At 36.9% G+C, this 27,093-nt stretch overlaps 7 protein-coding genes across 7 annotated transcripts; 3 read left to right on the top strand and 4 right to left on the bottom strand.

The window, feature by feature from the left end:
- Nucleotides 1-5,801: 5,801 nt before the first annotated feature.
- On the top strand, nucleotides 5,802-7,314 carry GCK72_014448 (uncharacterized protein; the record flags this gene model as incomplete). The annotated part of the gene is made up of 3 exons (XM_003108363.2): nucleotides 5,802-5,864; nucleotides 6,977-7,084; nucleotides 7,174-7,314. The coding sequence occupies 3 exons, from the start codon at nucleotides 5,802-5,804 to the stop codon at nucleotides 7,312-7,314; spliced, it is 312 nt and encodes a 103-aa protein (XP_003108411.1).
- A 2,551-nt stretch (nucleotides 7,315-9,865) lies between these two features.
- On the bottom strand, nucleotides 9,866-11,757 carry GCK72_014447 (uncharacterized protein; the record flags this gene model as incomplete). The annotated part of the gene is made up of 8 exons (XM_003108273.2): nucleotides 9,866-9,971; nucleotides 10,023-10,165; nucleotides 10,214-10,357; nucleotides 10,595-10,971; nucleotides 11,072-11,181; nucleotides 11,229-11,315; nucleotides 11,359-11,483; nucleotides 11,680-11,757. 8 exons carry the CDS (start codon nucleotides 11,755-11,757, stop codon nucleotides 9,866-9,868), a joined length of 1,170 nt encoding a protein of 389 aa, XP_003108321.2.
- Nucleotides 11,758-13,404: 1,647 nt separating this feature from the next.
- GCK72_014446 (uncharacterized protein) lies at nucleotides 13,405-14,825 on the top strand (the record flags this gene model as incomplete). Its single annotated transcript, XM_003108089.2, has 4 exons — nucleotides 13,405-13,587; nucleotides 13,632-13,889; nucleotides 13,949-14,390; nucleotides 14,434-14,825. The coding sequence occupies 4 exons, from the start codon at nucleotides 13,405-13,407 to the stop codon at nucleotides 14,823-14,825; spliced, it is 1,275 nt and encodes a 424-aa protein (XP_003108137.2).
- A 1,013-nt stretch (nucleotides 14,826-15,838) lies between these two features.
- Nucleotides 15,839-20,050, top strand: GCK72_014445 (uncharacterized protein; the record flags this gene model as incomplete). Its single annotated transcript, XM_053730290.1, has 13 exons — nucleotides 15,839-15,938; nucleotides 17,749-17,859; nucleotides 17,905-18,077; nucleotides 18,123-18,237; nucleotides 18,303-18,447; nucleotides 18,492-18,579; nucleotides 18,628-18,744; nucleotides 18,789-18,894; nucleotides 19,001-19,118; nucleotides 19,169-19,340; nucleotides 19,386-19,644; nucleotides 19,694-19,917; nucleotides 19,964-20,050. The coding sequence occupies 13 exons, from the start codon at nucleotides 15,839-15,841 to the stop codon at nucleotides 20,048-20,050; spliced, it is 1,815 nt and encodes a 604-aa protein (XP_053585062.1).
- Nucleotides 20,051-20,320: 270 nt separating this feature from the next.
- GCK72_014444 (uncharacterized protein) lies at nucleotides 20,321-23,243 on the bottom strand (the record flags this gene model as incomplete). The annotated part of the gene is made up of 6 exons (XM_053730289.1): nucleotides 20,321-20,758; nucleotides 20,845-21,040; nucleotides 21,091-22,361; nucleotides 22,425-22,645; nucleotides 22,691-22,976; nucleotides 23,022-23,243. The coding sequence occupies 6 exons, from the start codon at nucleotides 23,241-23,243 to the stop codon at nucleotides 20,321-20,323; spliced, it is 2,634 nt and encodes an 877-aa protein (XP_053585061.1).
- A 409-nt stretch (nucleotides 23,244-23,652) lies between these two features.
- On the bottom strand, nucleotides 23,653-24,791 carry GCK72_014443 (uncharacterized protein; the record flags this gene model as incomplete). Its single annotated transcript, XM_003088380.2, has 5 exons — nucleotides 23,653-23,787; nucleotides 23,831-24,130; nucleotides 24,181-24,268; nucleotides 24,319-24,499; nucleotides 24,716-24,791. 5 exons carry the CDS (start codon nucleotides 24,789-24,791, stop codon nucleotides 23,653-23,655), a joined length of 780 nt encoding a protein of 259 aa, XP_003088428.2.
- An 827-nt stretch (nucleotides 24,792-25,618) lies between these two features.
- Nucleotides 25,619-26,352, bottom strand: GCK72_014442 (uncharacterized protein; the record flags this gene model as incomplete). The annotated part of the gene is made up of 3 exons (XM_003108066.2): nucleotides 25,619-25,729; nucleotides 25,778-25,921; nucleotides 26,131-26,352. The coding sequence occupies 3 exons, from the start codon at nucleotides 26,350-26,352 to the stop codon at nucleotides 25,619-25,621; spliced, it is 477 nt and encodes a 158-aa protein (XP_003108114.2).
- Between the last annotated feature and the right edge of the window lie 741 nt (nucleotides 26,353-27,093).

Below are 27,093 nucleotides of genomic sequence, written 5' to 3'. Positions count from 1 at the left end.
TCTAAAGGAAGACGCAGGTGGAATGTTCGGTTCTAGAAACTTCGATTATGAAACTTCGGTAATCCAACTTTCTATTCATTTATCGACTATCGGAACATCAGATAACCGTTAAAGAAAACATGAAAACTTCGAAACTTACGGACTAAATTCTGAATATCTTTGGGAACCACGTTTCGAATTGTACCATAGTTCGAATGATTTCATGGTTTCGTAATAGAGGATAAATGGGTGGAGCTTTGAACAATTTACCCGAAAAGATAGGAAAAAAAATGAATAAAATAGAAAGAGAGACGAAAAATGGGATGTACCATTCGAACGGACATTGATGGATTTGAATCAAAACGGAATGAGAAAACTGAAAATGAATGAAAAGCAGAGGAGAGAAGCCAATATATTTACATACATAAATCAGTTGGAGGGCAACGAAATTGACATTGTATATGCAATTAGACGAAGTGGAATAGAGGGAAAAGTAAAAAGAAAAATGAAAAATGTGACACAGGAAACAAGAAGAAAAACGAATTGCAGAATTCATAGAAGCGACAGATGAAAAATGAAATGATGGTAGCTCCCCATTGGTGTTGGCCTCTCGACTGAATATGAGATTGTGAGCAAATAGAATTTGATACTTTACCAAAAGGATATTAGGAGCTTGTCAGTTTTTGAGCTTTTTACGTTTCCTGATGCTTACAGCCAAAACAGAAGAAAATATTGGAGAAAAAACTGAGAAGAAAGAGGAAATGCGCGAGAATCGCAGCTCACTTGATTCGATTAACGTCGTTCGGAGCTGATGGAAAAGTGTTGCGATTTGGGAAGAAAAGGGAAAGTGATGTCAGAGAAATGTCACTTTTATTATATGTTATGAAATAATTGAAATAAAAAAACAAAGAGTTTTCTGAATTTATGGACGAAAACGTCATTTTCAATTAGTCTTCCCGAACAAACTGATCTAACAGCCAGAATTGAAAATTATTATGACGAATTATGTCATTTTTCTTCAACGTTTTGAAATGGACACCATTGAAACTGGTTCATGAAGGTTTTGTACGGGATCGAGTTGTTCTGGATCGGATCAGCATTACCATCTTGAGACATTCGTCTGGCTTCGTCGGTCACAGTCATCATTGGCTCATTCATCTCAAAGAGAGATTCAGCTCGAAAATCTATTTTCATAAAAGATAAACTCCCTGAAAATGCTCTGTAATCCGTTTCCGTATTATTTCAATCCAGATTTGGTTTTTTATAGAAACATTCCCAAAGTGCTTCATTCAAATATTCAAGACAAAGGGCGAACTGTATTCAAAAACTTCAATTATTTCAATTTTAGATGATGCGGTCTGAATGATATGGGAACACATTTCTAACCTCAGGCTCTGCAATACTGAGAAAAACTCAGATGTGAATGATTCCAGTGGAACGATCGGCACTCGGTTCCATGAAAATCATGATAATGAGTGTTATGGTTTTTTTGATGAACGGGAAAAACGAAATTGATTAATTTTAATAAGACGTAACCAACAAAGGTGCCTTAATTACAACCTGAAAACGATCAAAACTAGAAGTTGGACGATGGTTGCCACAGTGCTAAAGATACTAATTTCATTCATTTTTCCATTCTTCTTCTTCAATCCTTGTCCAATTCTTCCCTCAACTTCGCCGCTTGTTTCCTAAATTAGAGTGAACTGCATTTAGAAGTTGCTTTGTTCATCTCTATGAATTATTGCTTACTCTGAAATTTAACACCATTTGAACTGTTGCATTGATCATTCCACGTACTTCAAAGTCCGGAAAATATATGAATGGTTTCTGGATATCTGAAAAAAAAACTATTTTTAGCCTGAAATTCGCTGGTTTGATTTGTAGAAAACCCCAAGACTTTTTATTCCGTGAATATATTTTAGAGAGTATTTTACTGCAATAAACGAGAAAATATAGGAAGTAAACGACTATAAAAACTATACGAAACCTCTTAACCTAATGATTTTCTTTTTTATTATAGCTTTGCAGAAATTGCATCTATGATTTATTGCGTTTCAGAAAGACGGGCTATTCGATTTTTGAGAGATTTCGGATCACTACTGTTCGAAGTTCCCTGAAATCCGAATTAAGTCTCCCCAGTCTCTGTAGTTCTTCTTGTTCCCTCAATTCTAAAATTTTTCTGTGGGTGGACGAGTTGTTTTTGGGAAAGGTAGATGATAACAGGAACGAAACTTCTGTTATTGAGAACCCGACTATACAGTCCCTTGGGGATGGGAAAATGATAAATAAGAATCAGTAACTGATAACAATACGGCAATTCTTGATCAGCTCTAGTGCAGATGTTCAAGCTGTTCATCGGAAAACCCAAGTTCGAAAGAAATACGAGCTCTGAATATCGACAATTAGAGTTTTCATTTGTCAAACAAATATTTATCGTGATTTTGTACTTCAATTCAACAAGAATTGGTTGAATTCGATGTATTTTTACCTTGATCGTATCGTTGGAATTAATTTCTCTACAGAAATAATAGGATCATTCAAACTTCCCATCAGAAAAATCGAGCATAATGACGTTATTGTTGATCATAGAAACCCCAAAAAAGTAATAATGGAGAAAGATCAAAAAATTTTAGTGTCAAAAAAGGATGAAACTATTGAAGATCAAGATTTTGATCTTTTGAACCTTACTCTGAAATCGACATTGCAGTTTTCATTCTTGAGTTGTCGTGTTTCCTTCCTGATTATACTTTTTAGGAGGTGAACGTCATTTGATTTACCTGTTCAGGTTTTGTAGCTGTGAGACGATTGTATGTTCATAGATTAATAAGAATCTTTTGCGAAAGTACTAAAAGTTACATTTGGGTGAGTAGTATATGTTTATGTTATTCCGACGTTGCAAAACGTTCATGAATTTTGTATTTTATATCCATCTCGACGGTTCTGACTCGTAGAAAAAATGTTTTGATTTGAGTTGGGAACAGAAAGAGAAGAAAGAAAAAGCCCAAGTGTCAACAGGATATTTTACATATATATTTATCTTCAGCGTCCCCTCCTTGATTCTTCTTTTTTCTTTTAGTTTTGCAGCATCTTTTGGGACAACAAATGATTGTGGAACAACGAATAAATCTCTGGTTTCTTCGTCTTTCTATCTCCTTTCTATTCTTCTTTTTCTCGCCCATTCTGGGCACGCAATTCGATTTGAGGCTCGGTTTTTCACTGAGTCTTTTCGATTCTTCTACTATTTTCCATGTGTTTCGATAGGACTCTAATATGACAACGGACGAAAGACACTGGAAAATGGAGAATCTTGAAAAAGTTTCACCTCAAAAAAGATTCTTTCTTCGCGCGCTTTGAAATGAGATTTTCTCTCGGGGCAAGCCTCATTTTTCGTTTTGTGCTTTGTGAGCACTGAACAGATGACGTATAGATTACGGTAGTTGAAGAACTTTGAACTGGAGAAAAATGGAAAGGATCAGACATCTCTAAGACGTTAAATATACAAGATTCGGAGGATTCTGAGTGGGCAGAGTACCACAACATGACTGTAACTGGCGACACCAGATACCTTCTTCAAATATTTTGTAACTCATATCTAGGTTAATGCTTGGGAGAACAAAACGAACGCCTTTTAGAGAAACATTTAATAATGAATCAATAGTGTATAGTTTTATTGAGGCTGAATGACGAACCATTCTGTTCGATTTAAAGCAATTGCATGTCCATAATTAGATGTTCCATAGTCATTAAACATAATTTATGATTCATCTGACCTTTAGTTTGTTTCCATTTCAATCTGATATTTTCATCAACATTTCATCCTTCGGATGACAAACGTTTTTCAATCAATCATAGTTCCAAGACTGAGGTTTTGAGGCAGAATAATGAAATTCTGCATCATGAGATTCGAGAGTGCAGTTCTCCTCCTCCTCTCAGATGATTCACCATCTGTAAATAAGATTTTGAAGGATTCGGTCTGCAAGTTTATGGATTTCAATCCTGTAAACTGAAATTTTGCCGGATGAAGAACGTATCGACATTCCCAAATTGATAACTTTTTCTAATCATCAATATACATGTTTCCTAATATATCTCAAGTTGATTCTTTCAGCCGCAGTTCATTTTTCGCTCTAAAGTATATTACAGTTGTCACATTGTTCTTTTCCACCAACCAATATCACCCTCTAATTAACTTGTCAATCAGGTGTCTGCCCCAACCGAATCCAGTAATTTTCGTAGCTCATTATTTTCATAAGGCTCAGCAGTTGCTCGCTTCTTAAAAATCAATAAATTCAACTCATTTTTCTCTTCACCTCCCAATAAAAAGTAGTAACAATTCCACTTTCAAAAATACGAAGTCATCAAAAACCATTGTCTCATCAAAATATTGTGAAAAATGGGTGAAAAATGAGAAAAATCGGGGAATGATGAGAAGAACTAAAAACGTTTTTTGAGAAAGCAGAAGAAAATGATTGATGATTCGTTTCTCCCCATTTCCACTAGATATTTTAAGATCTTTAAGTATTTGACATCATCATTTTGTGATTCTTCATTCTTTCCGCATGACCCAAAAACTCATTGTTAAAGCTTGTGGAAGAAGGGAATCCAAACAGAACGAGATCTTTCAGGAAAACAATTCTTCCCATTCGGTCTCACACATTACTTATATTTAGGACGTCTTTCTTCCAAAATTAGTACGGAAGAAACAGAAAAAGAGGAGTTCAAAAGTGAAAAATGGAGTCACTATGTCATTCATTTTATGGGTTTTCCGAGACAAGAAACATCATTTTTCGTACTTTTTGACATATGTGAAGGCTTTGTTTTCTCCTATTTTTGCAGGGAACGATTTCATTAAAACCGAAGGAAATTTATTCGATTCTTCCAACTGGAAACCAAGAATTATCTTTCTCATTCAATAGTTCTCTGATTAGGATTCTATTGAGATCTGCATACCAGGAACTAAATTTCAGTGTTTCAGACAATGATGTCTCTCAGTGTACTTTTTAAATGAAATCATATTGAGGAGAATTCTTTAATTCTTAAAAATCTAGGCACTATTTCTTTTCAAGAAACAATGTTCTGACGTCAAAAATACTTGTTTCGCTGTGCAGTTGGAGAGATCAAAAGAGTGGGAATATGAAATTTACAGCACAAGAATGAGAAAAAACATCTGAAAAAACATGAATTCTGAAAGTACAACGGAACGGAAAGAGGAATTTTTGAATCCTGAATCGTAAAAAAGGAGGCGTGGGTTAACTTTTTAAAACGAATTCATACCGAAACTCTCGGTTTTGAAACGTCGTTTATAATGTTCATGGGTGCTTTTCCTTAGTTTGAGTCCATCAGAAAATAATCATTACAAGATTCTTGATACATTTTTCTCGGCTTGTTCCGCTTCATTGACAAACATATTTTTTATGTTTCTCCACAGTTCGATATCAAACTTAGTTTCAATTTTTCCATCACAATTTCCTTCCTGCTTATCGAAATCCGTCACTTCCTCCTCCATCTCCTAAATCTACCGTATCCCATTCAATTGTCCCCCACGCGTTCTTATTTTTCTCATTCTCTTTATGAGACCCCAAGACCTGACTCCAATTTTCTCTTTCCTAACCAAACCCATCATTATCATCACCACCTCGATTCAAAGTGCCCCTGGAGCCCGTCACGTCACTCAAATGTGTATGTGTGCTCTGACTCCGCCCCTATTCTCTTTCTCTTGACTCGAGACTCCGCCCATCTCCAGCCTCACTTCTTTTTCTGGTCTCGTTTCCAGAGAAAACCCATCGTCAATTCGAGAAGATCGAATCGAAAAAATCGAAGAAATGAGCCAACTCTATGCACTTTTGCTGATCGCCTGCATTGCCAGCGTGGCAACTGCCTTCCAGGTCAGTCTTTCTCTTTTTCCTTCTTGCCTTTTTCTTCTTTTGAATGTGTTGAATCCTTTCAATAGACTAGAATTCATAGATCTGTTGGAAGAAAATATCCAAAATCCAAATTATTTTTGTCGGTTTTTTCATTCAAATTTCATGGTGCGGAATGAATGAAAGCTGTGAATTTATGAGGAAGAAAAACGGAGAAAAATAAGGAGCAGAGACGACAAAAAGTAGTGATTCAAACTGAAATGAAGCCAATTTTTGCAAACAGAAACCGACCTATAAACTTGTTTTTCGTGCCTTCGGGAAGTTTGATGGAAATTCGAGAATTTCTTGTTTTTGTTTTTCGAAAAGTGAAAAGTTGTGATAACTAGGTAAAGTTCGAATACAAAGTTAGTTGGAATTGAAGTTAGATACATCGTACTTGATTCTCTTTTCCTGTTTTTTTCCTCTCTCAAAGTGTCTTTTCTTCAGTATTTCTGCCCTGTTTAAACATCGAAACGTAATCCAGATAAAATCATGAAACTTCCTCTTTATGAACTCAAAGTTCGCCTTATTAAACGTGACTTTGGTCTCGAAGATTGAGAATTTCAAAACTATTTCCATCTTCGTTATTTCAGCAACTTCCGTTGACCTTAATCCTTTCTTCTGAAGTAGTTGAGACACTAATGAGAAGAAGGATTACATAGAGAAACGTCTTCTTTGCCACTATACTTTCCTCACTGATTTCTCTTCAACCAATGTTTTTTCCCTTCTTCTTTTCCTTTTGTGTGCTCACTCTACCGTTCAAAATTGAATTTCAGTTAGCCTTCCTTTCGTACAAAAAGTTGAGACAAGTGTTTGAGAGGCTTTCTGTGACGTCATCACAATGTTATCACGTGGATTCAATAAACAAAACCTAGACGGCACCGCCCTTCTCACTACTATTACTATTACTAAAACCGCTTCAACACACACAAAAATCTCATTAGTTTTTATGGGTGTGCAGATTTGAGACACTGATTGTCACACGTACGTGGAAATTACTTTTGATTAAACGGGCGGCCTTCTCGGATATTTATTCATTGGAACAGAAGAAATAGAGAAAGAATAGGTATACAAGTTCTACGAAAATATATTTTTAGGAGCCCGATTTGGATGCTCTTGCCGAGTTCTGCGGAAAAGAATCAAACAGGAAATATTGTGATCAAATCGCCCAATTGGCAACTCAACACGCAATGGATGTTAATCAGGTAAATATTATTTTGAGATTACTTTAAGGCGAATTTCTTGGAATTCGTCTCTCGATACTCAAGAGCAATTCAAAAAGTTTCAATTCCAGGAGCAAGTCCAAATGATGGAAAAGCGGAAGCCGTCGTTCGTCCGTTTCGGAAAACGTTCTGGATACCCGCTGATAATCGACGGAGAAGAGATGCGTATGGACAAGAGAAAGCCATCATTCGTGAGATTCGGAAGAAAGTAGACAATGTTTCCCCCTACAAATTTCATTCTTTTTCTCACACTTTTTTGATCTATTTGATTTCTCCATCTGCTGCTCACTTCCTTCTTTTTCAATCGATTTCTAGATTTCTGGCCCTCCCATTTCATCACATTACACTCATCCATTCTTTTGGTAACCTGAGAATTTGCTGAATCAAGTTTTCATGTTGATATGTGCAATAAAATGTGTTACTTGTGCGTCAATTCATGCCCTTTTCGGAAGAAGATCTTCGTAGTATTTGAATGAGATTAAATGGGAAAAGAAACAAAACATAAAGATTAAGTTGAGAGCAAAAGTCAAATGGATATTCTATGTGTGAGTAAGATAAAAGCATTTCGTGCGTCCGCCCGAATATTCAAAATGAATTATTGACAAGATGAAAATGAAACAACTTCGGAATCTTTTTCAACCTCTTTGGCGCCCGAGATTTTTTGATTTTATGCGTCTCGGGAGACATTCAAAATACTTTGAGGACACGGAAAGACGTCACTGGGAAGAGTTGAGAATTCTGCAAAAACTGTTTACGAAAATCATTTGACCCTTAACATTGAGTATTAAATCAGAAGATTAGATATCCAAGATACTGTACTTAGATATTCAAAATACTGCATCAAAATGAATACTGCTCTTCCGAAGGTTTCAATTTCTAGTCGAGGTTTCTGTATCCAAGTGTACTTTCCAGGTTTCAGGTTGAATTGTTTTCAAATTGAATCTTTTTCATGATTTCCCGTCTCACCTCATTATTCACCTATTCAGAATGCGAACATCTCGATTTCTAGACCTTTTTGAATAGCAATGTTGAATAGATTCAAATGAGTCAGTTAAAATAAAATATCAAGATTACTGAGTGAACAAAAGATGTGTTCGTCTCGAGAACTTGAATAACTGGAAATGATTAGAAATCGAGATCAATTGTGTTTTGTTTTTCAGAATGTGATTCATGATTGATACGTGTAAAATGAGATGTTTACTTGAAATAATTGGTTTATTGGAAAATGAAAAATTCATATTTTCAGCTTTTTTGTTTTGAGGAAAGACCAGACAGATAGTTTTCTTCAGTGGGGCCTACTTACAGATTCTGAATTTCAAAGATTCACATTTTCCAGTTATATATTTCAATAGGTGATCCATGTGAGATAAAACTGGATAGACAGAATTTCAAACGGATTTTCGAAATGAAATTTAGACTGAATCATTTAAAAGAAACACCCTCAACACTTGAATAATTCAGAATCCTGAGATTTCTGAAATCTTTTTTTCATTTTCTGATCATTAAGATAACATTTAAAATCATTATTCAGGTTGTTTATGATCTACTGAATGATCATTTCTTGCGTAAATCTTCCCAAAATCACAAGTTGTTGATCTACACGTTAACCGACCAAAATGTTATGTTTTCAGCTATTATAATCTTGAGAAAATGTACCGAAAAATGCTCGAGGCGAATTAAAATAACATCAAACCAACCCACTGGATTAAAAAGAAGTGACGAGTTACCAATAAATTTTTGAGGTTATGAAACAATTTGAAAATTCTGAGAAAAGTGGAAAGAAATTGAGAATTGGAATGGGTTTTCGAGAGGATTCAAAACACGAATATTCCATCATTCAGACGTCATAAATAAAGTAAAAACCTGTCATTTAGAGAAGTATTTTTCGTGATCATTTGTCAATTTTCGATTGATTATCTGACACTGAAAAAACATTTCAAATATGTATAGTTTGATGATTTCTGTTATTTTCCTCATGTCCAATTCCAACATCATCCTTCGGGGATTTATAGAGACACGGAACTGAATGAAATACTCATTGAAATTATATAATCCTAATCTGAAACTCATGATACTTTCTTCGTTTCAATTCCTTTGAAATACTTTTCTTTGATAAAAAACAATCCGGCTATTTCCAAGTTGAGAACAGAAGAAATAGTTGACCGAGAACCCCTCTTTCCCCCCGAGAATTCAGTTTTCACACTTGTTTTTTCATTTAAACGCCTCCGCCGTGTCAAGATTTATGACGTGAAATCCCAGAAGTCCTTGTCCATCTTCCGTGTCAGAATGAATTCTTTTTCGGTTGTGGGAGCTTTCAGAATCAAGAATTGAAGAAGACAAGAAAGGGAAGGAAGTCATCAGAATGTCATCTTGAAGACGTGAAGACGAAAACTGACGTACTTGGTTCTTTTTCGAGAATAAGAAGAAGTAAGGTCGTGACAGTGGAACAAGAACTTTTCGGAGAAGAAATTTACAAGATTCTTCGAAAAATTGGAAAGGGACTCGTGTTGTATTGTGAAGTTTGAAGGTATAGTCTATTCTACTGACACTTTTAAAGACAAAATCATTTTTAAGAAAGTGAAAAATGGAACAATTTATTTGAAAAGAACAAAAAACAGAGTTCGTAAATGAAAGGCACAATTTCAAAACTTTTCAGGGAGCAATCATCGGTTTTCTTTTGTTTTCATTGTCTTTGGATTCGGAGAAAAATTGAGGAAAATTTTCCAAAAATAAAAAGTAGAAGTTCTATAAGTGAAATGAATTTTATGTGTGTTTGATCGATTTGACAAATGGAGTACGTTCATCGTCAATGTATTCGTCGGATTCGATAAAATCTTGACAAATGTTTCGCATCGAAATCGTCAAGTAACTGAAGTAATTGGATTGAAACAGCTAGTAAAAGACAGAATCAAATTCTTACCTAGCAGGAATATCTCCAAGATTGAGAGCCATTTGATCCATAATGAACAGACCGTCTGGACCAAGTGCATCGAAGAATTGATCATCACTGATTGGAGATTTTATTGGAGAAGTTGCAAGATAGTTACGGATCATTTTTTGAGCCTAAGTAATGAAATTTGTAAAAATTAATCGAGAAAAAATGTGGCCCACCTTAGAAGTGTTACACAAGTAATAGACCCATCTGGCAGAGTTGATAGTGGAGACAACAGCGACGAAAGCGAGCCAGAACCAGAGGAAAATGAATAGTTTTTCATAGTAAATGTTGAGAGTCAAAACACAGAGAACTGTGTCCATCTGAAATTAGTTTAGTTATTGCTCTGAGTCATTTTTTAACACGATATTTTTTGAATGGTGTGTCTCAACTATTCCACTGTTCAGAAGTTTTTAAATTTGAAAAGACAATGAAAAATCTTTTTTTATTTTTTGTTTCCAGAGTGGATCGGTTCCGATTTGTACCGGTAATCACAGTTCTGATTCGTTCAGGTCAGTGGAATTCTTGTCTCCCGTTTCAACCCTCATTTCATCTCTCACCTGTACACTAGCAGGTCTTCTTCTATTGAAATCACAATGAACAACTCTTGGGAAGTGACCAGTCGTCTGCCAGTCATTTCCTTGAATCAAGTCCCCAAGAATCGATGGACCCCAAGCAGAATAAAGAGGTGAGTCGAGAAGTTGAGTGAGAATATAAAACTGAATCCACGCATTTATGGCTTGCCAAACTGTCGAAAGTGTATAGAAGAGAGCCATATTTCGACTTCTTTTCTTTCGAGCCAATCGAATTCCATCCCAGATATAAACAGATGGACGTCCTTCGAAGACGGCTAAACGAGACTTGAATGTGTCATCTTTGTCTCGAATTGCACTCCAGAAACGATCCACGTATCTCACGGCAGCGGCCAAATCGTAACCTGAAAAGTATCTTCAAGTATTGAAGTGGAAACGTGACTTTTTGAAACGTTCGATACTCAGTTGTTTCTAAACAAACAAGTGATATTATACGAGACTCACCGCTGTAAGCAATCAACGACTTCCATACAAATCTCGGAATGTAAAACAGAAATGCTTGAAGAGCAAAGACATACGGCACCCACTGATAATACTGGATTGTTACTTTCTTTCTGAATTCATCATTTTTTGTTTAGTCTTCCATTTCTCAATTCATTACCTTTCTCCCTCATCAAACGAGAGTTGTTCGTCGAGAGGCACGAAGTAGGTACCATGCACAAAACAATATTGATTCACAAAATCGACCCTGAAATTCAAAAATTTAGAATTAGTTCAAAAGTTATCGATACCATTGTTTTGTGAATTGAGCTGGTGTCCAACAGGTAATTGGATCTCCAATGAAGTGTGATGAGAGGAGAAGTCCAGACGAGACAGCAAGAATCACGACTGTGATTCTGGAGTTCAGACGGTCTGCCTGAAAATAAAATGTGGATGTCGGGTTATTTTTGAATCCAAAAATAATAAACGACTGTGAAGGGGCGGAGCTAACTCATTTTAAGCCGTTCTCCCTTCCTGACCTAATTATTTTGTGTTCCTTGTTCCTCTTTGTGTACCAAACCAATTTGTTCAAAGGATTACTGTAGTTAGAGACCCAGTCAAAAACAACTTACCAAATCACCCTTGGGCTGAACGAACACCCTCGAAATGAGCGCATTCACCGAGTTGATCGCTCCAACTTGCGACGCCATCGCTGGAGTTTTAACTCGATGTTTCTAGATGTGCTGAAATTGATCGAGTATCAGAAAACAGTCTCTTTTTCTCAAAATCAATAGATATTTTCAAAAAAAGAAAAGGTGAAAATTGAAACAATACAATTTGGAGTGGGGGATTCGGGCAACCATCTCTCTCTCTCTATCTTCACCACTCGGGTATTTATTTTTATGTGTACGTATGTACTTGTCTGTGTGAACAAGCTGTAGAAGAAATAAGAGAAAATGAAGAAGGACGGATGCACTGTTTGGAAAAGAAGAAAGATGCTCACACAGCAATGAACTCCCGCAGATTCTTTTCAATTGACTAGCAGGTAACCTGAGATTTTTTTCAACGAGAACTGTAGGGAGAAAGGTCAATTCGAAGCGAGGAACTGTACTTTACGGTATGGGCGGTTTGAAGAAAAGTTGAGGAATACGGAAATGAACTCGGATATTGTATTGAATTACGTTGTATGGTCACTCTACAGAAGATCAAGCATAAAGACTCTTGCCTTCCCTTCCGTTGAATTTATTTGGAACAGAGTGTCATGCAGTCGTTGTTCGTTCGGTAATCTCAACTTTTGTAGAGTGTTTACAGGAAATTCATGTTTCTAATTGACTACTTTGTTATGCAGACTCTTCTCAAACCTCCTCATCCTATCGATGGCATAAAGCTCAGAAGTCTCACTTTGGAAATATGATTCGTCAGCTTGATAGAAATCTTATAAGATGAGATGTTATGGCGGCCCATAGATTCGTTGACGATTCAAAGATATTAAATTTAAACTTCAAAAACAAAAATGAACTCTCGAGAAAAATGTCGATGCCAAAACTATAAGAGTCCGAGTTGAACAACTGAAAAAGTGTGAAGAAAATAGTAAAAAAGAGAATGAGCTCTTTTCTCTCATAAAAATAATTTGGAACTAAAAGGATTTTCGCCTTCAAATTGACTTCTTCTTCACATTCTGGGAGGTCATTTTTGATGTAATTACAGTAGGAGAAATGATGGAAAAATTCTTCTTCTTTCTTCTTCTTTTTCTTTTCTCTTCTTTTTGATGAGTATCTACATCTATGTTTGTATCGAACTTGTGTGTATTTTTTGTATTACACGGACAGATTATTGTGTTGCTCAGTCTCTCTCCTTCTTTCGATGCCACTGATGCAGTGCGCGATTGTCTTTTATTGGAAGACTTCGGAATGAGTAAATAAGGATTACAGTGGCCAACACATACATAATGGATTCTTCTTTTTGCAAGGACATGAGCACTTTTCCAAAGATCTTCAATTGGATTCTGATATAAGGTTATCGTACAAGAGGAGTGCCATATGATGACGGTATTGGAACTGAAGACGGATTTGCAGCAACATGAATAATACCTGAAAATAAAAATGTTGAGATAAATGTGAATATAAAGTTCAAGGTTACTGATACTGTTACAAGGTATTTCAATTAAAAAAATTTCGGGAAAAAACAACTCATTTTCTACGTGAACTAGAATATTAAACGTGAAACGAACTGATCTAATAAACTGGTGAACGTGTCAAAACGTGCAAATTACCGTATCTTCCCATCAAATCACTTCTGAATTCTTTAAATCGTTTATTCCCTACTCGGATACGAAATCGATCACTCCATCACTCAAGATGTCGGACACCTGTGGCGACAAATGTGAATCATTGGAATGGATCCGTGAGCGGATTCACAACAAGAAGCACTTCACCGCCCGTTTCATCGGACAGATCGTCGATGCTTCTGGAATGGAGGCGGAGCTGGTTGTCAAAGTTCTCGCTGGAGTCCTATTCGCCATTCTCGCATTCAGTGATCATGTTAGTTTTTTTTCACTTGTAGCTGCGAGTCAGAGTAATTTCAGGCCCACTTCTTCGCCAACTCACTCCTCGTCATCGTTCCAGCCCTTCTCATTTTTGTTTTCCCGGCAGAAAAACCAACAGATGATTCCCTTTTCATCTACTTTTCTCTTTTCGGAGCCCTCACCGTCTTGGATAGAAGTTTGGAGAAGATTCCATGCTACTACATTCTCAAGTTGGCTCTTTTCGTGTTGCTCTACCTTCCACCATATGTTTTGCACAAGCGAATCAGCGAACTCATTCAAGATCAACTCAAACCACAGGTGAGTTATTCAGAATCTCATGCTTCATAAGTTATGTTAAATCAACTGCCTGTTTTCAGAAAAGCAGTGAAAATGTGTCTGAAATGACTCGTAGCAACCGCACAGCTCCGAAAACGAATCAATCTACGAGGACTGCTGTTTCAGCTGCTCCACTTCCTCCACCACCAGCACAAGAACAACCAAAACCTGTTGAGCAAGCACCGGCTCCTGTTGTGGTTCCAGCTCCAGTACCGGTTCCAGTCGAGCAACCAGCACCTCCACCGCAACCAGTTGAACAACCTCCACCGCCACCACCGGTCGAACAAGCTCCTCCACCACCTCCAGCACCTGCTCCGGAACCAACTCCAGCTCCAGCTGATCCAGCACCCAAACTTCCTTCATCTAGAAGTCGTACTGATCTTGCTGGTGGCTCTCAGCGCCTGAAGAGTGGACCGAATCCAATGCAATCCAACTCATTTTACAATTTGAAATCCGAGGCAGATGGTTTCAATTCTCGCAATGGTATATTTATCATCTTAAATAATTTAGTATAATCTAATTTCAGCTATCAGTCCTGGAAGCAATTTGAACGATATGATCTTCCGACCAACTGAAAAACTTGTTTTCAATGCTCCATTCGATTACGATAACTTGACTTATCACATGAAAATCACCAATAACAGTCATCATCGTATTGCATATGCAGTCAAAGGAAATGCAGTTCCACGTGTCATGGCCAATCCAGCTTTCGGTATTTTGAATGTCGGAGAAATGAGAATTGTGGCTGTGTCTGTGCAGAAGTTTGATTGGAATGACGTTGATTACCAGAAGGATCGTATCGCCTACGACTATGTTCTCTTGCCGGATGATAACAAAGAGAAGACGTTTTCGATGGCAATGTTCCAGAACTCGGATACTAAAAGACGAAAGAACATTATGATTGAATACAATCCATAGTCAACTTTACCGTCTTCTTTGTGCTCAGTTACAAGTCGTATAAATGATTTATGTGAAAATTGTTCTGTTTTATTGACTAATGTCTCGAAAATATCTTCAAATTCATGTTCCTGGAAACGTCCATCGTTCCTTAAACTTATTCAACCACCTTCATTGCAAACAAAGTTTCTCAAAAGTTCTACCGTGTTGTGTCATCTCAACCCTATGATCAGTCGCATCTTTCGAAGAAAATGAAATCATTAAGTGGGAAGAGAGATGACGTGAAATGTAACGAGCCATGACGACCGAATTTCACTGTTCTCATTTCTAAAAATGAGGTCAAATTGAAGAGAATTCTAAACTCCTTTTTTGTAACTTCTTTTTTAGTTTTATCTTTAACGGACTCGATATTGTTTTTAGTTTTTGTTTATGAATAATTTTAATTGAATAACCGGAAACTATCCTCAGAGTTGATTTATATGGATTCTCCTTTCCTGATAATCGTTTGAAAAATAATTTCTGACTCATTCAGTTTCACTTCAATAATACCGTTTTCACCTTCTCCAAATCCTCGAATTCTTCCATCTGATCCATATCCTCCTCTCTTCAATTTCTTACTCTTTTTTCACTTTTCCTTCAACTTTTTCATCACTCCCGAACCCGTCAAATCCGATAAGCCGGTCCGATTAGTGCACCGTCCATTTCACCCCTTTCACCTCCTGTGAAATTTTCCGTCATCCGTGCACTTTTTTGTCTTTTTACTTTTCATTTCTCTGCGTCCGTCACTGTTTTCTGTCTGCTTCTTCTTCTTCTTTTCCATCGAGGTCATCGACGAGAATCACCAAAAAAGAGGGCGGAGTCTGGAGATGGGAGGGGAAGAGGAGGGATGGTTAGCCATCTCGAGGATTGTCACGGGAAGAAAGAAAAAGGGAGAAATTGGAATGGCTTTATGCTTCTTTTCACCATATTTTCACCCAATTCTTTATGGTTATCTTCTAGTTTTCACTTTTCGTTTATTTCAGATTTCTAACGCCATGAAGCGTTGGTTTCTCCTTTTTTCAACAATTTTCATACTTGGAAAGTTTGGAAACTCTCAACCACAACAACCACAGCAATTACAAGTTTGTCTTAAAGGTACGTGACGTTTTGAAATTTACAATTTCCAAATTTTATCTAATTGAAGATCCTGTATTGTGTAAAGCATAACTCTATTGAAAATCTAATCATTTTATCGATATTTTGGTAGTTGAAAGTTCCCATAAAATCCCCAAAATTTAGAATTTCCAAATATTAAAATCCTCTTAATCTTGAAGTTTAACTGTTTTCAATTGTTTCTGATACATTCTTCTCACTTTCATTTTCAGTTTTTCTAGTCACCTTTCTCAGTTTCTTATAGTAAGTCCAGTTGCGGTTTCTAACTTTCCAATAAGTTCCCCAGATCTCTGATTCTCGAAATCGGTATCTCACTCTTCGAATTCCCAAATTTCCCTCCCTGGACACGATTTTCAAATCCTTGACAACCGGTATCCATGTGTGTAAATATTGGAAGAATATCTGTGAAGTGTTTCAAACTAAATAGAAACATTTTGTGGACATGTTCAATGTCATTTGGTTGTTGTGTATAATAACAAGTACATGAAAACGAGAGGAAAAAGGAAAAGGATCGGGACGGGACGGGGGGAGATCGCTTTCCCTTTTCGCTAATTTTGTGGTTAGTTTTGACTGTTCGTTTCGGAAGTCGTCTGACTTCTCTCTCGGACGAATCGCCGCCGTTTTATTATGAACTTGATGGTTGTGGTATTCGAACCTCATTGTAGAAAGAGAGAGAGAGGAAAATCATTATATGGGTCAGATTGGCTATAAGTTTTAGAGGGAAAACTAGATAGCGTGAAGCATTAGAGAGATTTAGAGAGCTAGAACATGCTGATTTTTAATGATTCCGGTACACTTCAAAGTCTGTTTTTTGAAGTCGAGATTCCTCGAGTGCAGAGATTCTGTAAACGATTTCAAAATGCCTAGATTTTAGATGTTGGAGTCTCTTCGAACTTTTTGAAATCTGATCGCGTACGACTGAAAATGTTCATTCGGTAGCCATTCTTGAAAACTGTTCCTACAACAAAACATCCAAAACTATGCATAACAATGTCTATTTAGGACAATAAAGCATATCGAAAATACAACGATTACTATTCGAACACAGTATCAGTTCCACCTTTCTCTTTTTTAACACGTTCTTCTCCTTTTCTCTTCTTTTCACTTACTGTATAAGTAGATCGTTTTCTCATTTTCTGTCCATTCATCAATCATTCTTTCCCAAATTAGCGGCTAGTCCATCCCTGCTATTATGCATCTTTTTTGGCTAACCGTCTCCTCGAAAAAGAGAAAAAAGAAAGAGATAACAGCATAAATTATGAATCGTCCACTCATTTCTTTTCGTCAATTATGAAGATGATGCCAATGTGTCAAAAGACAGAAAAAAAAACAGGATTCACATTGACACATCGAGATCTTGCGTATGTATTGTTGCATAAATTTTCTCTGTTTTTGTTTCTGAATAAACCGGAGAAGAGAGAGAGAAAAAGAGGGGAGTTTTTGAATAGTTCCCTATAGACTTCTTCTTCCTGTTTTCACTAATCTCAGATTAGCATGCATTTTTGGAATGTGAAAAAGTGAATGAACAGAAAAGAGTCATGCTGTGAGAGAGGAGAACAGTGAAAATGGGACTGTTTTAATTGGATTTAAATAGGGAAAAAGGTGTTGAATTGGAAATGATGACAAGTCGAAAGGTCACATATTTGGGGATGTCTCACTACCAGCTACACATTTAGAAGAGGTTATAAAAATATCTGATAAAAATACGGTTTTGAAATGAAAGAGATCTAAAAAAGTTTAAAAAAAACGGTGTACCACCCGAAGTTCTCTGAAAACGAACTCCAGTTTTCAGACATAGTAGAAGATGTCTGCCGTCAACGAGAAGGATACGATCCTGAATGTGATAAAAGCTGTGTGGCATTATATCCAATGAGAATTGGAAGTGGATGTCGAAGTAGACCTGGTACAAATATTCCTTCTAAAACTAACTATATCTTATGTTTTCCAGGTCAACTCCTCTCGTTTTTCGGAATTCAGTCATTCGTTTGTACTTGTCATTTGTCTCCAATTGCTTGTGCAAATCCACAATTTGCTGTTCATCCATATCATACACTCGTTGTTCAGCAGCATTCTCATTTGACCGTCATTCCTCAGCTACCTCAAAGTTGTGATTCCCCGAAGGTAAAACCTCGAATCTGATATCAAAATTTGAAGTATTTGTTCCAGCCGCCATCATTATCTTGTCGAGATCCGTCTGTATGTAGTACGTGGCAATATTCTCGAGAATTTGAATGGTATTTCGGAAGACCAAATGGGTTGCCCCGTCCTAGTGAATCACCTGGTCAGTCTCTCAATGAGTCTCTCAATGAGTCTAATGATAGTTTAGAATGAAAAATTGATTTTCAGTTGACGAATTCGTTGCGGGAACTAGTCAGCAAGGCGCCACATGGGCGACTATTTCAACTTGCGATGGAATTTGCTCATCGAGTTCTGTTAATGTAACAGCAAGAGTCTGGAGACCTCCTACCGTTATTGCGGAGTTATGCTTCAAGTAAATTCAGATTTCAAAGTTTTGAAAATAACGAAAATTTTCAGAGAAAAGCAAACCACGATGTGTGCACCAATACAAGCAAAAGATGGTGCTCTCATCATTGAAGTGATTCCAGAAACGAATCATTTTCAGGTGATTTTTCCTGATTTCTCTGATCACTGATATCTCATAATATTTAAGGTAATGATTCGATTTTCGAATGTAACTGCTGGAGAAATGATACTTCTTGATGATCTGAATGTCTATTATCAACCATGTCAGAAGAAAGTTATGAACTTATCACAAACCATTCATTCGGTAAGTGAGAGATTAAATGATGAAAACACTATGAATATTTCCAGACGAATGTGAGCACGGTTCCTCTAAAATCAGGAGGTCTTCCAATCAGTTTGATAAATCCAAATAAAGGAGATTCACGTATGGTTCAGCATAGAATGTGTCAAGATGGTGAGTGAATCTTTTTGGTGTTTGACAAAGATCAGGAATATTTCGAAAACGAAATTTCAGTTTTTTTCTCTCATTATCTTCTAGTGAACAATTTCTTCAATTTCAGGTGAATGTGAACACAAACCCCACCATTCGACATTCCATTCATCAACTGCCAAAATGTGTGTTGGACGACCTGGATTGGCATACTGTAGACAAAAGTGTAGAGCATTGGATGCTTCTGAGTGAGATTAAACTTGTTTTCTGATTAATTACAAACCCAATAAACTTCCAGATCATCTGCCAAATGTCTCCGTCAACGTGAGAATCCACTCATCAAAAAATGTATCTGCCACGTCAGAAGGTCACCAGTGAAAAGAATTGAAGGAGGAATAGTAGATCAACCAACTACAGTATCCAGAGAAGTAGAAATGAATCGAGTGTTGGCTGATGATGTGACATCAATGGTATTGCTACATGCTTCTGTTACTCATTGAATTTTAATTTTCCAGACAAATTTCCCTCCGTCAACAACTACAGTAACCGAAATGCCTTCGACAACAACGAAATTTGTGATGATGGATATAGAAAACGAGGAGAAAACAGAAGATGAAACGGCAAAAGTGATCGTTTTGAATCGACCGAGAAATAAATTTAAATGTGAAGAAACGAATTGTAATTTCGAGAAAGATACGAAATGTGGATGGGCGGATTTGAGGATGTTGAGTCGACATTTCAATAATATAAGTGTTGCGATGAAGAGAGGAGATGGTTTGTTTTTTGATCTCAAACATTTCAAAGAATTCATCTAATTTTATAGAAAATCGTTATGGAATCTCTCGTCTCGATGCGAAATCCTATTCTGGTCTTCTTTATAAAGCTTCATTGATCGGCCCAATTCAAATGTCAATTGACGTCTACCCATCTCATGAAATTGATGTTCGAATCTGTGTCCAAAATTTGAGAAAATGTCAGACTCAAACCATCGGACCTCGTTCTTGGAACCGAATATCAGCAAGAATTAAAGTACAAAGTACCGAAAAAGTGAGTTATCTCGAGTACCTAACAATCCTCACTTACTTAATTTCAGATCTTTGTACTATTCTACAACAATGCAATGGAGACAAAATCAATTGCCATCGATAACATTTTAGTCAAAAATGGTGCTTGTATTTAGAATTCAGAATACTTACAGAAGAGGAAAAGCCTCAAAAACTAAAGAATCTCATTACGAAATGCGGGACAACTCATCTTTCAAATGAATTATTTAACAGAAACTAATAAATTTCTACTGTTTTACCTTCAAGAATACAATAAACTTGCTGGTTTTGTTTAAAATCTTATTTAAGAAACGGAAAATTATAACAAAACTTGTATAACAGATAACGAGAAACAACAAAAAGTAACAATAAAAACTTTGTAAACAAAAAGGGAATCAAGATTGCGCTTAATCTTTTTCATCGTCAGCAATCTGCAATTGTTGTTGGAATTCTTCAATTTGTGTCTTCGACTTCTTCGAGCCTTTCTTGTTTCCAGCAAACTTCTCAGCAGTTTTTTCACGAAGTTCTTCGACGGTTTCATCTTCCTTTGCCCATTCTAGAACTAAACGTCTTCCGTATAAATGAGTTGAGTGTACAAGAGCATCGAATGCACGACGAGCTTCATCAGCTGAGATGAAATCAACGAATCCAAAACCACGATGTTGTTGCTTTTGTCCGGGTTTTCGAGGAATTCTGATAGTTTTAACAGCTCCAAATGTTTCGAACAAAGTCTCAACTTCTTTGATGGAAGCTTCGAATGGGAGGTTTCGAACAAGTAGTTTCGTACATTCTCCTTGGTCTTTCTTCTGAACATCCTTTCGCTTGAGCGCTCCCTTGTCAACAACCTGGAAATTGATAATTAAAATTAGAAAATCTACGTAGTCTGATAAGTTATCAATTTAACGCATCTCCTGATAGTGAAAGATCCTACCTCTCTATGGGAAATTTTCAGTTCAAGCGAATGACCATCTAGAAGTTCTCCTTGCATTTCTTTCAGCGCTGTTTTAGCATCGAAAGCAGTGTAGAATTGCACGAATCCAAATCCCATTGACAAAGGTTTTGTTGGTTCGGCTGGATTCAGTTTTTTCGAAATTTGAGCAGATTTTAGTAAATCACCATACCGCTTTCTGAAAAAGGTCATAAGGGTATGCCGGACGAAAATAATTTTACAACTCACCTGAACAAAGTTTCCAAACCATAATCAGTTGTGTCGAAAGCAAGATTTTTGACGAAAATTGTACTTCCAGACTCAATTTCTTTCTCTGGTTGCTTTGCTTTCTTTGGTTTAGTCTCGGAAGGCTCTGGTTTCTTGTCCTCGGGCACTTCAACTTCTTCCTCATTAGACTTTTTCTCTACTTCTTCTTCTTCCTCTGTAATTCCTTGTTGTCTATTTTTTCTTTCTTTTTTCTTCTCCTCATAAGTCATTTCCCTCTTCGACTTCTTTGGTTTCGTAGAGTCATCTGTCTTCTCACTTGTCTCTGTTGATGGTACGGTAGCTCCCATGACGTCAAATGGAGCCCATTCCAGATACAGAGGTTGACTTCTGAATCGAGAATACGCTAATGCTCGGAAAGCTTTCTTCGCATCAACAGGATTTCCCATAATCACAAGTGCACTAACTCCACCTTCAGCTGGCATTAGTACTTTTTGACAATCTCCGAATTTTTCAAACATTCTTTTCAGTTCTTCTGTCTCCACACCAGACGGCAAGTTCTTAGCTATCATCACAGTGTCACTTCGTTTCTCGGCTGGCTTAGAAAACGCGTCCAACTTGACTCCATTTTCAAGGAAGAAATCACGAGTTTCGCGGACGAGACGAGTCTCGGCCAGAGCGAGGCGAACTCCGGCAGATTCACCTTGATCACTAGTCAGCAAGTCAGATTTTTTGACGTTCAAACGTTGGGCTAATGTATCAGCGATGGCATTTGCGCCCAAGAAAAGAGCATTCCAAGAGTGTGCAGTTTTTCCAGCATCTGCCCTCTTTTGATCTTGCTTCTCCTCCTTAAATGTTTTCTTCTTCTTTTCTTTCTTATCAGTAGCCTTCATCGGGTTATCTGGATCGTCTGGAACTGTCTCCGCATCTTCCTCAGTTGGTTTGTCCCTTTTTTCATCTCCAGCAATAATATGCATCATTCTTCCTTTAAAAACGTATCCATCGAGAGCTGAATATGCAGCAACCGCGGCTTCAGGGAATACAAATTCAACAATAGCAAATCCTTTACAACTTCCAGTTTTCTTATCAATAACCACTTGAACTTCAGAAACTTCTCCGTATTTTTTGAATAAAAACTGGAGATCATCTTCTTTTGTCGCATATGGTAAATTACGAAGGAATAGTCGTCCAGTCTCGAGAATTTTCTCACGAATAGATTCCTCTTCCTTTTCTCTGCTTTCAAATTCTGCACCATGTTCTTCAACTGTTTCCTTTTCTGGTTCTGGAGTTTCGATCTGTAAAATTTTAAATAAGAAGTCGGGAATCTTCAAACTACTGTTAAATCAATCTGCACTCACCTTTTCAATTCCAATCTTGAATCCACCCAAAAACTGTCCATCTTTTTGGAGTGCTCTTCTAACATCTGGAGGTCTGTTGAAAGTCACAAAAGCTGCTGCAACATCTTCGTTTCGAGCAATTTTCATTGCTTTCACACGGATTGGATTCAACCATTCTTTGATGTTTTTACCCTTAGCGGAACTAGGTAATCCAGAAAAGATTAATGAAAGCGATGTGTCTCCTGAAATAAAAAAATAAGCACAAGAAATATTGATAACAAATTTACCTTGAATTCCATCCATAAGTTCTGCCATCAGTTTTTTCGCTTCTGCCGATTTATCCTTACTCAGCTTCACTTCTTTCTCAACAGCAACTCCCTTAGCTTCAAGAAATTGATCAAGCTTTGGATCATTCTTCTGTTTTTTCGCAGATGGTTCTTCAGAATCGTCTGATCTTCCAGGCTTATCGTTTCCATCTTCTCCATGAGCACGCTTGTAGGCACTAGAATCTTTAGCATACTTACTCCAGGCCCTAGGCTTGTTTGCGTCTCCAAATGGACGACATTCTTCAACCTGAAATATTTTAAAGCGTGAGATTTAATGAAATAACTTTTTTACCGTCAATCTTTTCGAGTTGAAGAACGTTTGATTGGATTTTGCGATCGCATTGGAAGCAGATCCTTCATCTAAGAAACCAACAAATGCAAATCCACGAAATTTACCTTCTTTTGTGTATTTCAATGAAGCATCAGATATCTTGCCATATTTTTCGAAAAACTTTCGTAGCTGCTGTTCCGTGCAGGTGCTGGGCAAGTTTTTGACAATTAATCGTGTTGTCATATGTCTGGAACCAACGTTGTTTTTCATAATGTATTTTAGGAAAAATATAGAAGACAACAATAATTTTTTAAAGAGTGAAAAATAGGAAAAAAGAAAAAGAAAGAAAAATGAAGTGTAGATTTACGTTAAACAACACGGCGGTGCGTAATTTCGGAGTGTCGTTGTCAGTTGTTGCACCGAAAACTTTTAGGAATCACGATAGACATTTGTTTTATTCCAACGATAAATAAAGCTAATCACCATTAATAGTTATTAAAGTTATTACGAGCTATTTTTAAAAACAAATTACAGCAGGGTTCACCGATTTTGCAGAAACGAAACTCTGAAGCAAAATTTCGTGTGTCAGATATTCTTCCCCATATGAGTTTCTTTTTCGCAAAATCAGAGAAACATTACATAAAATACAAAATTATCCAATCATTGTAGGATTCAATCTGTTCTGCATCAATCGTTCCATAATCTTGTCTTTTCCAACAACAAACAAATTCACATTTGGCATAACATGACCGTATGCCATATGACGATCCGGAGCCCACACAGCATACTGAAAAAGAAATGAAACAGTGTTTGAGAAACAGCTGGGTTACCTTGAAAGTATAAGGAGCTCTCTCGTTTGGATCTGACAAAGTCAATGGGAATTCAAGAGCTCCGTTGACGATAAGTGCATGCTTGGTCATAATTCTTCCATTCATATCGAACAATTCATTAATTCCCGGAATAGGGAGATCCAATGATCCAGAAACTTCTCGAATCTTTGATGGATCATACTCTCCTCCAACAGTGAATGCAGAAATGAATGGTTGATACATTCCATCGTTCAAATTCAATGGAACATCAGCATAGGAATCGAAGTTTTTACGAACGTTCAAGCCGTGGTTGTTGACACCCTTTAGAAGAATACAAATAATTAAATCTATAATTATTCTGAGAAACCAACATTAACAGCCATTCCAGCTCCCCAACCATCAGACAAATCTTCAGCGTATACAGCAGAAACCATATGAGTGAAAGGGTTGAAAGCAGATCTGAAAAAAGAAAATATTGATTCTGATTTTGCTGGAATGTTTCACAGTACCTTCCAGAGAAAACAGCTGGTTGACCGGGAAGATGGACATCTGGAACAGTCTGTGGTTTCTCATTAACTTTGTTTCCTGCAATGTAAAGTCCAGGAAGGATTGGACCGGATCTTTCATCTGACATTCCAGTTGGTAGTTGAAGAAGTCCGAGACCTCTCGGACGATCTCGAAGATATGGAGCTGAAATGCTGAGATTGAAGTTTGGAAGAAGTGTTTTTTTTTCGGTTTTCTTAACATCAGCTTGAATGAAAATGAAACATTTAGGTGATTTCACAGTGGAAAGAATAATACAACACCTTTGAAACGAGATTCATTTGATGAACAAGCTCAAAAATTCAAAGCATTTTTCAAACTAAAGAGTAAAATCCGGATATTCATCTCTACAATCTGACCTACCTTTAGCCCTAACCAACGGGATAATCAGACCAAAAAGTAAAAAAACGAACGGACATAGGAGATAGGTGCGAAGCATTAGTTCTAACTGATCTGATTATCAATTAGCTGCTTTCTTTTGGTGCGAAATAAAAGATTCACTTCTTCGGTCACTTTCCTTATCAACTCACCTATATCACTTTGTCATTCCTCTTCCTCCCTCCTTCGATCCTCTCCTCGAGATTTTCCTGTTTCTCGAAGATCAGTGGGTCCAAGCAAGGTGGAAAAACGTGCTTGAACACCCCATCACTTTGTTTGTTAGTCTTCTCTTTTTTGAAAATTGCTTTTGTGGATATCGGTTACGGTAATCCATTAAGATCAATTTTCGTTTTTCTTTGTGTCCAAATTGAGAAACAAAATGAAAACGAATTAGACCGTTTTTGTTGTGTTCCTTCTTTCTTTTAAACTACACTCTCTTCTATTTCACTTTCTGATTGTGGTGTTCCACTTCTTCTTTTCTTCCTCAATACTGTTATATATTGAGAAAACGCGCACACGCATTAAAGAAAACATACAAAAAAACCTACACAGTGATACTTAATATCCCTATTTTCTCTATAAGTTCAGGTATTTGTCTTTGATTCTTGCCTTTCATTTTATCATGTTTTTTTTAATTCTTAAAATGAAGTATTAATATTTTATTGATGATTAAATAAATTATTTCAATAATAAATACATCTAAAAAGAGAAACTTGATACAGCTTAATCTCAAAATTGGCTTTAATTATCTTCGGATATTAAATCTACATTGGAAAATGTCATTTCATGTAACCTCAGATATCCTGAAGGAATTCGAGACAATACAGGGATCTAGATGTGCCAAGTTTTTCTCATAAAACTACAAAGAAAACCTTCGAGATAAGATTTTCAGACCATAACATCTCCTCTCTTGCTCATTTCTTCGCTTGCAATAGCCAAGAGAGAACGTCTCTTTCTCGAGCATCCTCCACGTGTACATCCACATGAGCATCCTCCTCCCTTCAAATTTTACTTTTGAGCTTTGAACTCAGTATATTCTTTACTTACATTAGTACAAGCGTTGGTACAAACGGGCTGACAACATTTGCAGCAAGTTGTAGTTGTGACTGGAACAAGAACAGTCTGTTGAACACATTGCATACATCCTGGAGTTCCACATGAACATGGTGGTGGGGCAGAGGGACAGCAGGTCTGGAAAGGCTTGAATATTGTTGAAATGAAGTTGACTCTCAATGTATGAAACGGTACTTTAAGATTTCAGATTCTAATATTCTTTTGGAGTAGGTAAGATAAATATGGAATATTAAAAGTTTGAATGAAAGAATCCGAATTTGTATTCAAAAGTAGTGGGATATTGAAGGTATCAATTGATGATTTTCCAATTCAAAAACACAACAAACCTGTCCACACATTCCCATGGATCCACATCCACAACCACTCATTCCTCCACAACATCCACCCATTCCACCGCATTGTCTTTTTGCTCGAATGGCTACTGCAGTTGTAGTTGTACTACTAGTAACTTCCGATGTTACATCATCAGAACTTGTGAAAATAGAAGCTGAGGCAATGTTTAAGAGAGCAAGAAGAAGAAGAGAGAAAGATTGTTTTGGATATTGCATGATGAATTGGTATTATGCTCTAATCATCACTCCACACGACTTTTATAGGTTTACCGCGCCAGGATGTTTGCATTGCGGTACGGCTCGCGGAGCAATCAAGATTTTCGCTCATTGGCAGCGGGAATTAATCGAGACAACACTCGAATGAGGCTCAATTTCCGCCTTGCTCAAAAAATCATATTACTCGACATCATTTTTGAGGGACTCTAAGTGTTTTGGTTGAGAGAAAGATCAATTGGGGACCATGTTTGGAAAGCAGCCGACAGCACATGAAGTTTCGAAGATTAAGCGAAACTGATGTTCAGATTGAACAGATTGAAACTTTCACACAATTATCTTCAACTTCTATTATTCTCGATAAAAAACAAAGTTTTAGTTTTCAGTTAGGTGGGGAACGTTTTACGTATATCAGAGAAGCACAACAATCTATATAATATCTTGTAAAGCTTTTAGAACAAACTTAAATCTTCCTGTTGAAGTAGAAAACATTTAAGTAAAGCCTAAAAAAATGAAGTCGATCGGTTTGAAAAAAACAAAAAAATTTCGACAAAGAGACCTTTCGAATATGTTTCCAGCCACGAAATAGTAGCTCTAAACTTCTCTACACAAATTAAGATCATGGCACAATCTTCGAGTATGTGACAAACTATCCAAGATCAGCGGAAAATTGGAAAACCCTTCTTTTTTTTTAGGTATAATGTTCCCTGCTTTCCTGTTTATCAGAGCTCGAAAAAATCTATA

Source organism: Caenorhabditis remanei, chromosome IV (assembly GCF_010183535.1).
Source record: "Caenorhabditis remanei strain PX506 chromosome IV, whole genome shotgun sequence".
NCBI lineage: Eukaryota > Metazoa > Nematoda > Chromadorea > Rhabditida > Rhabditidae > Caenorhabditis > Caenorhabditis remanei.
This window is presented reverse-complemented; position numbering and strand designations above follow the sequence as displayed.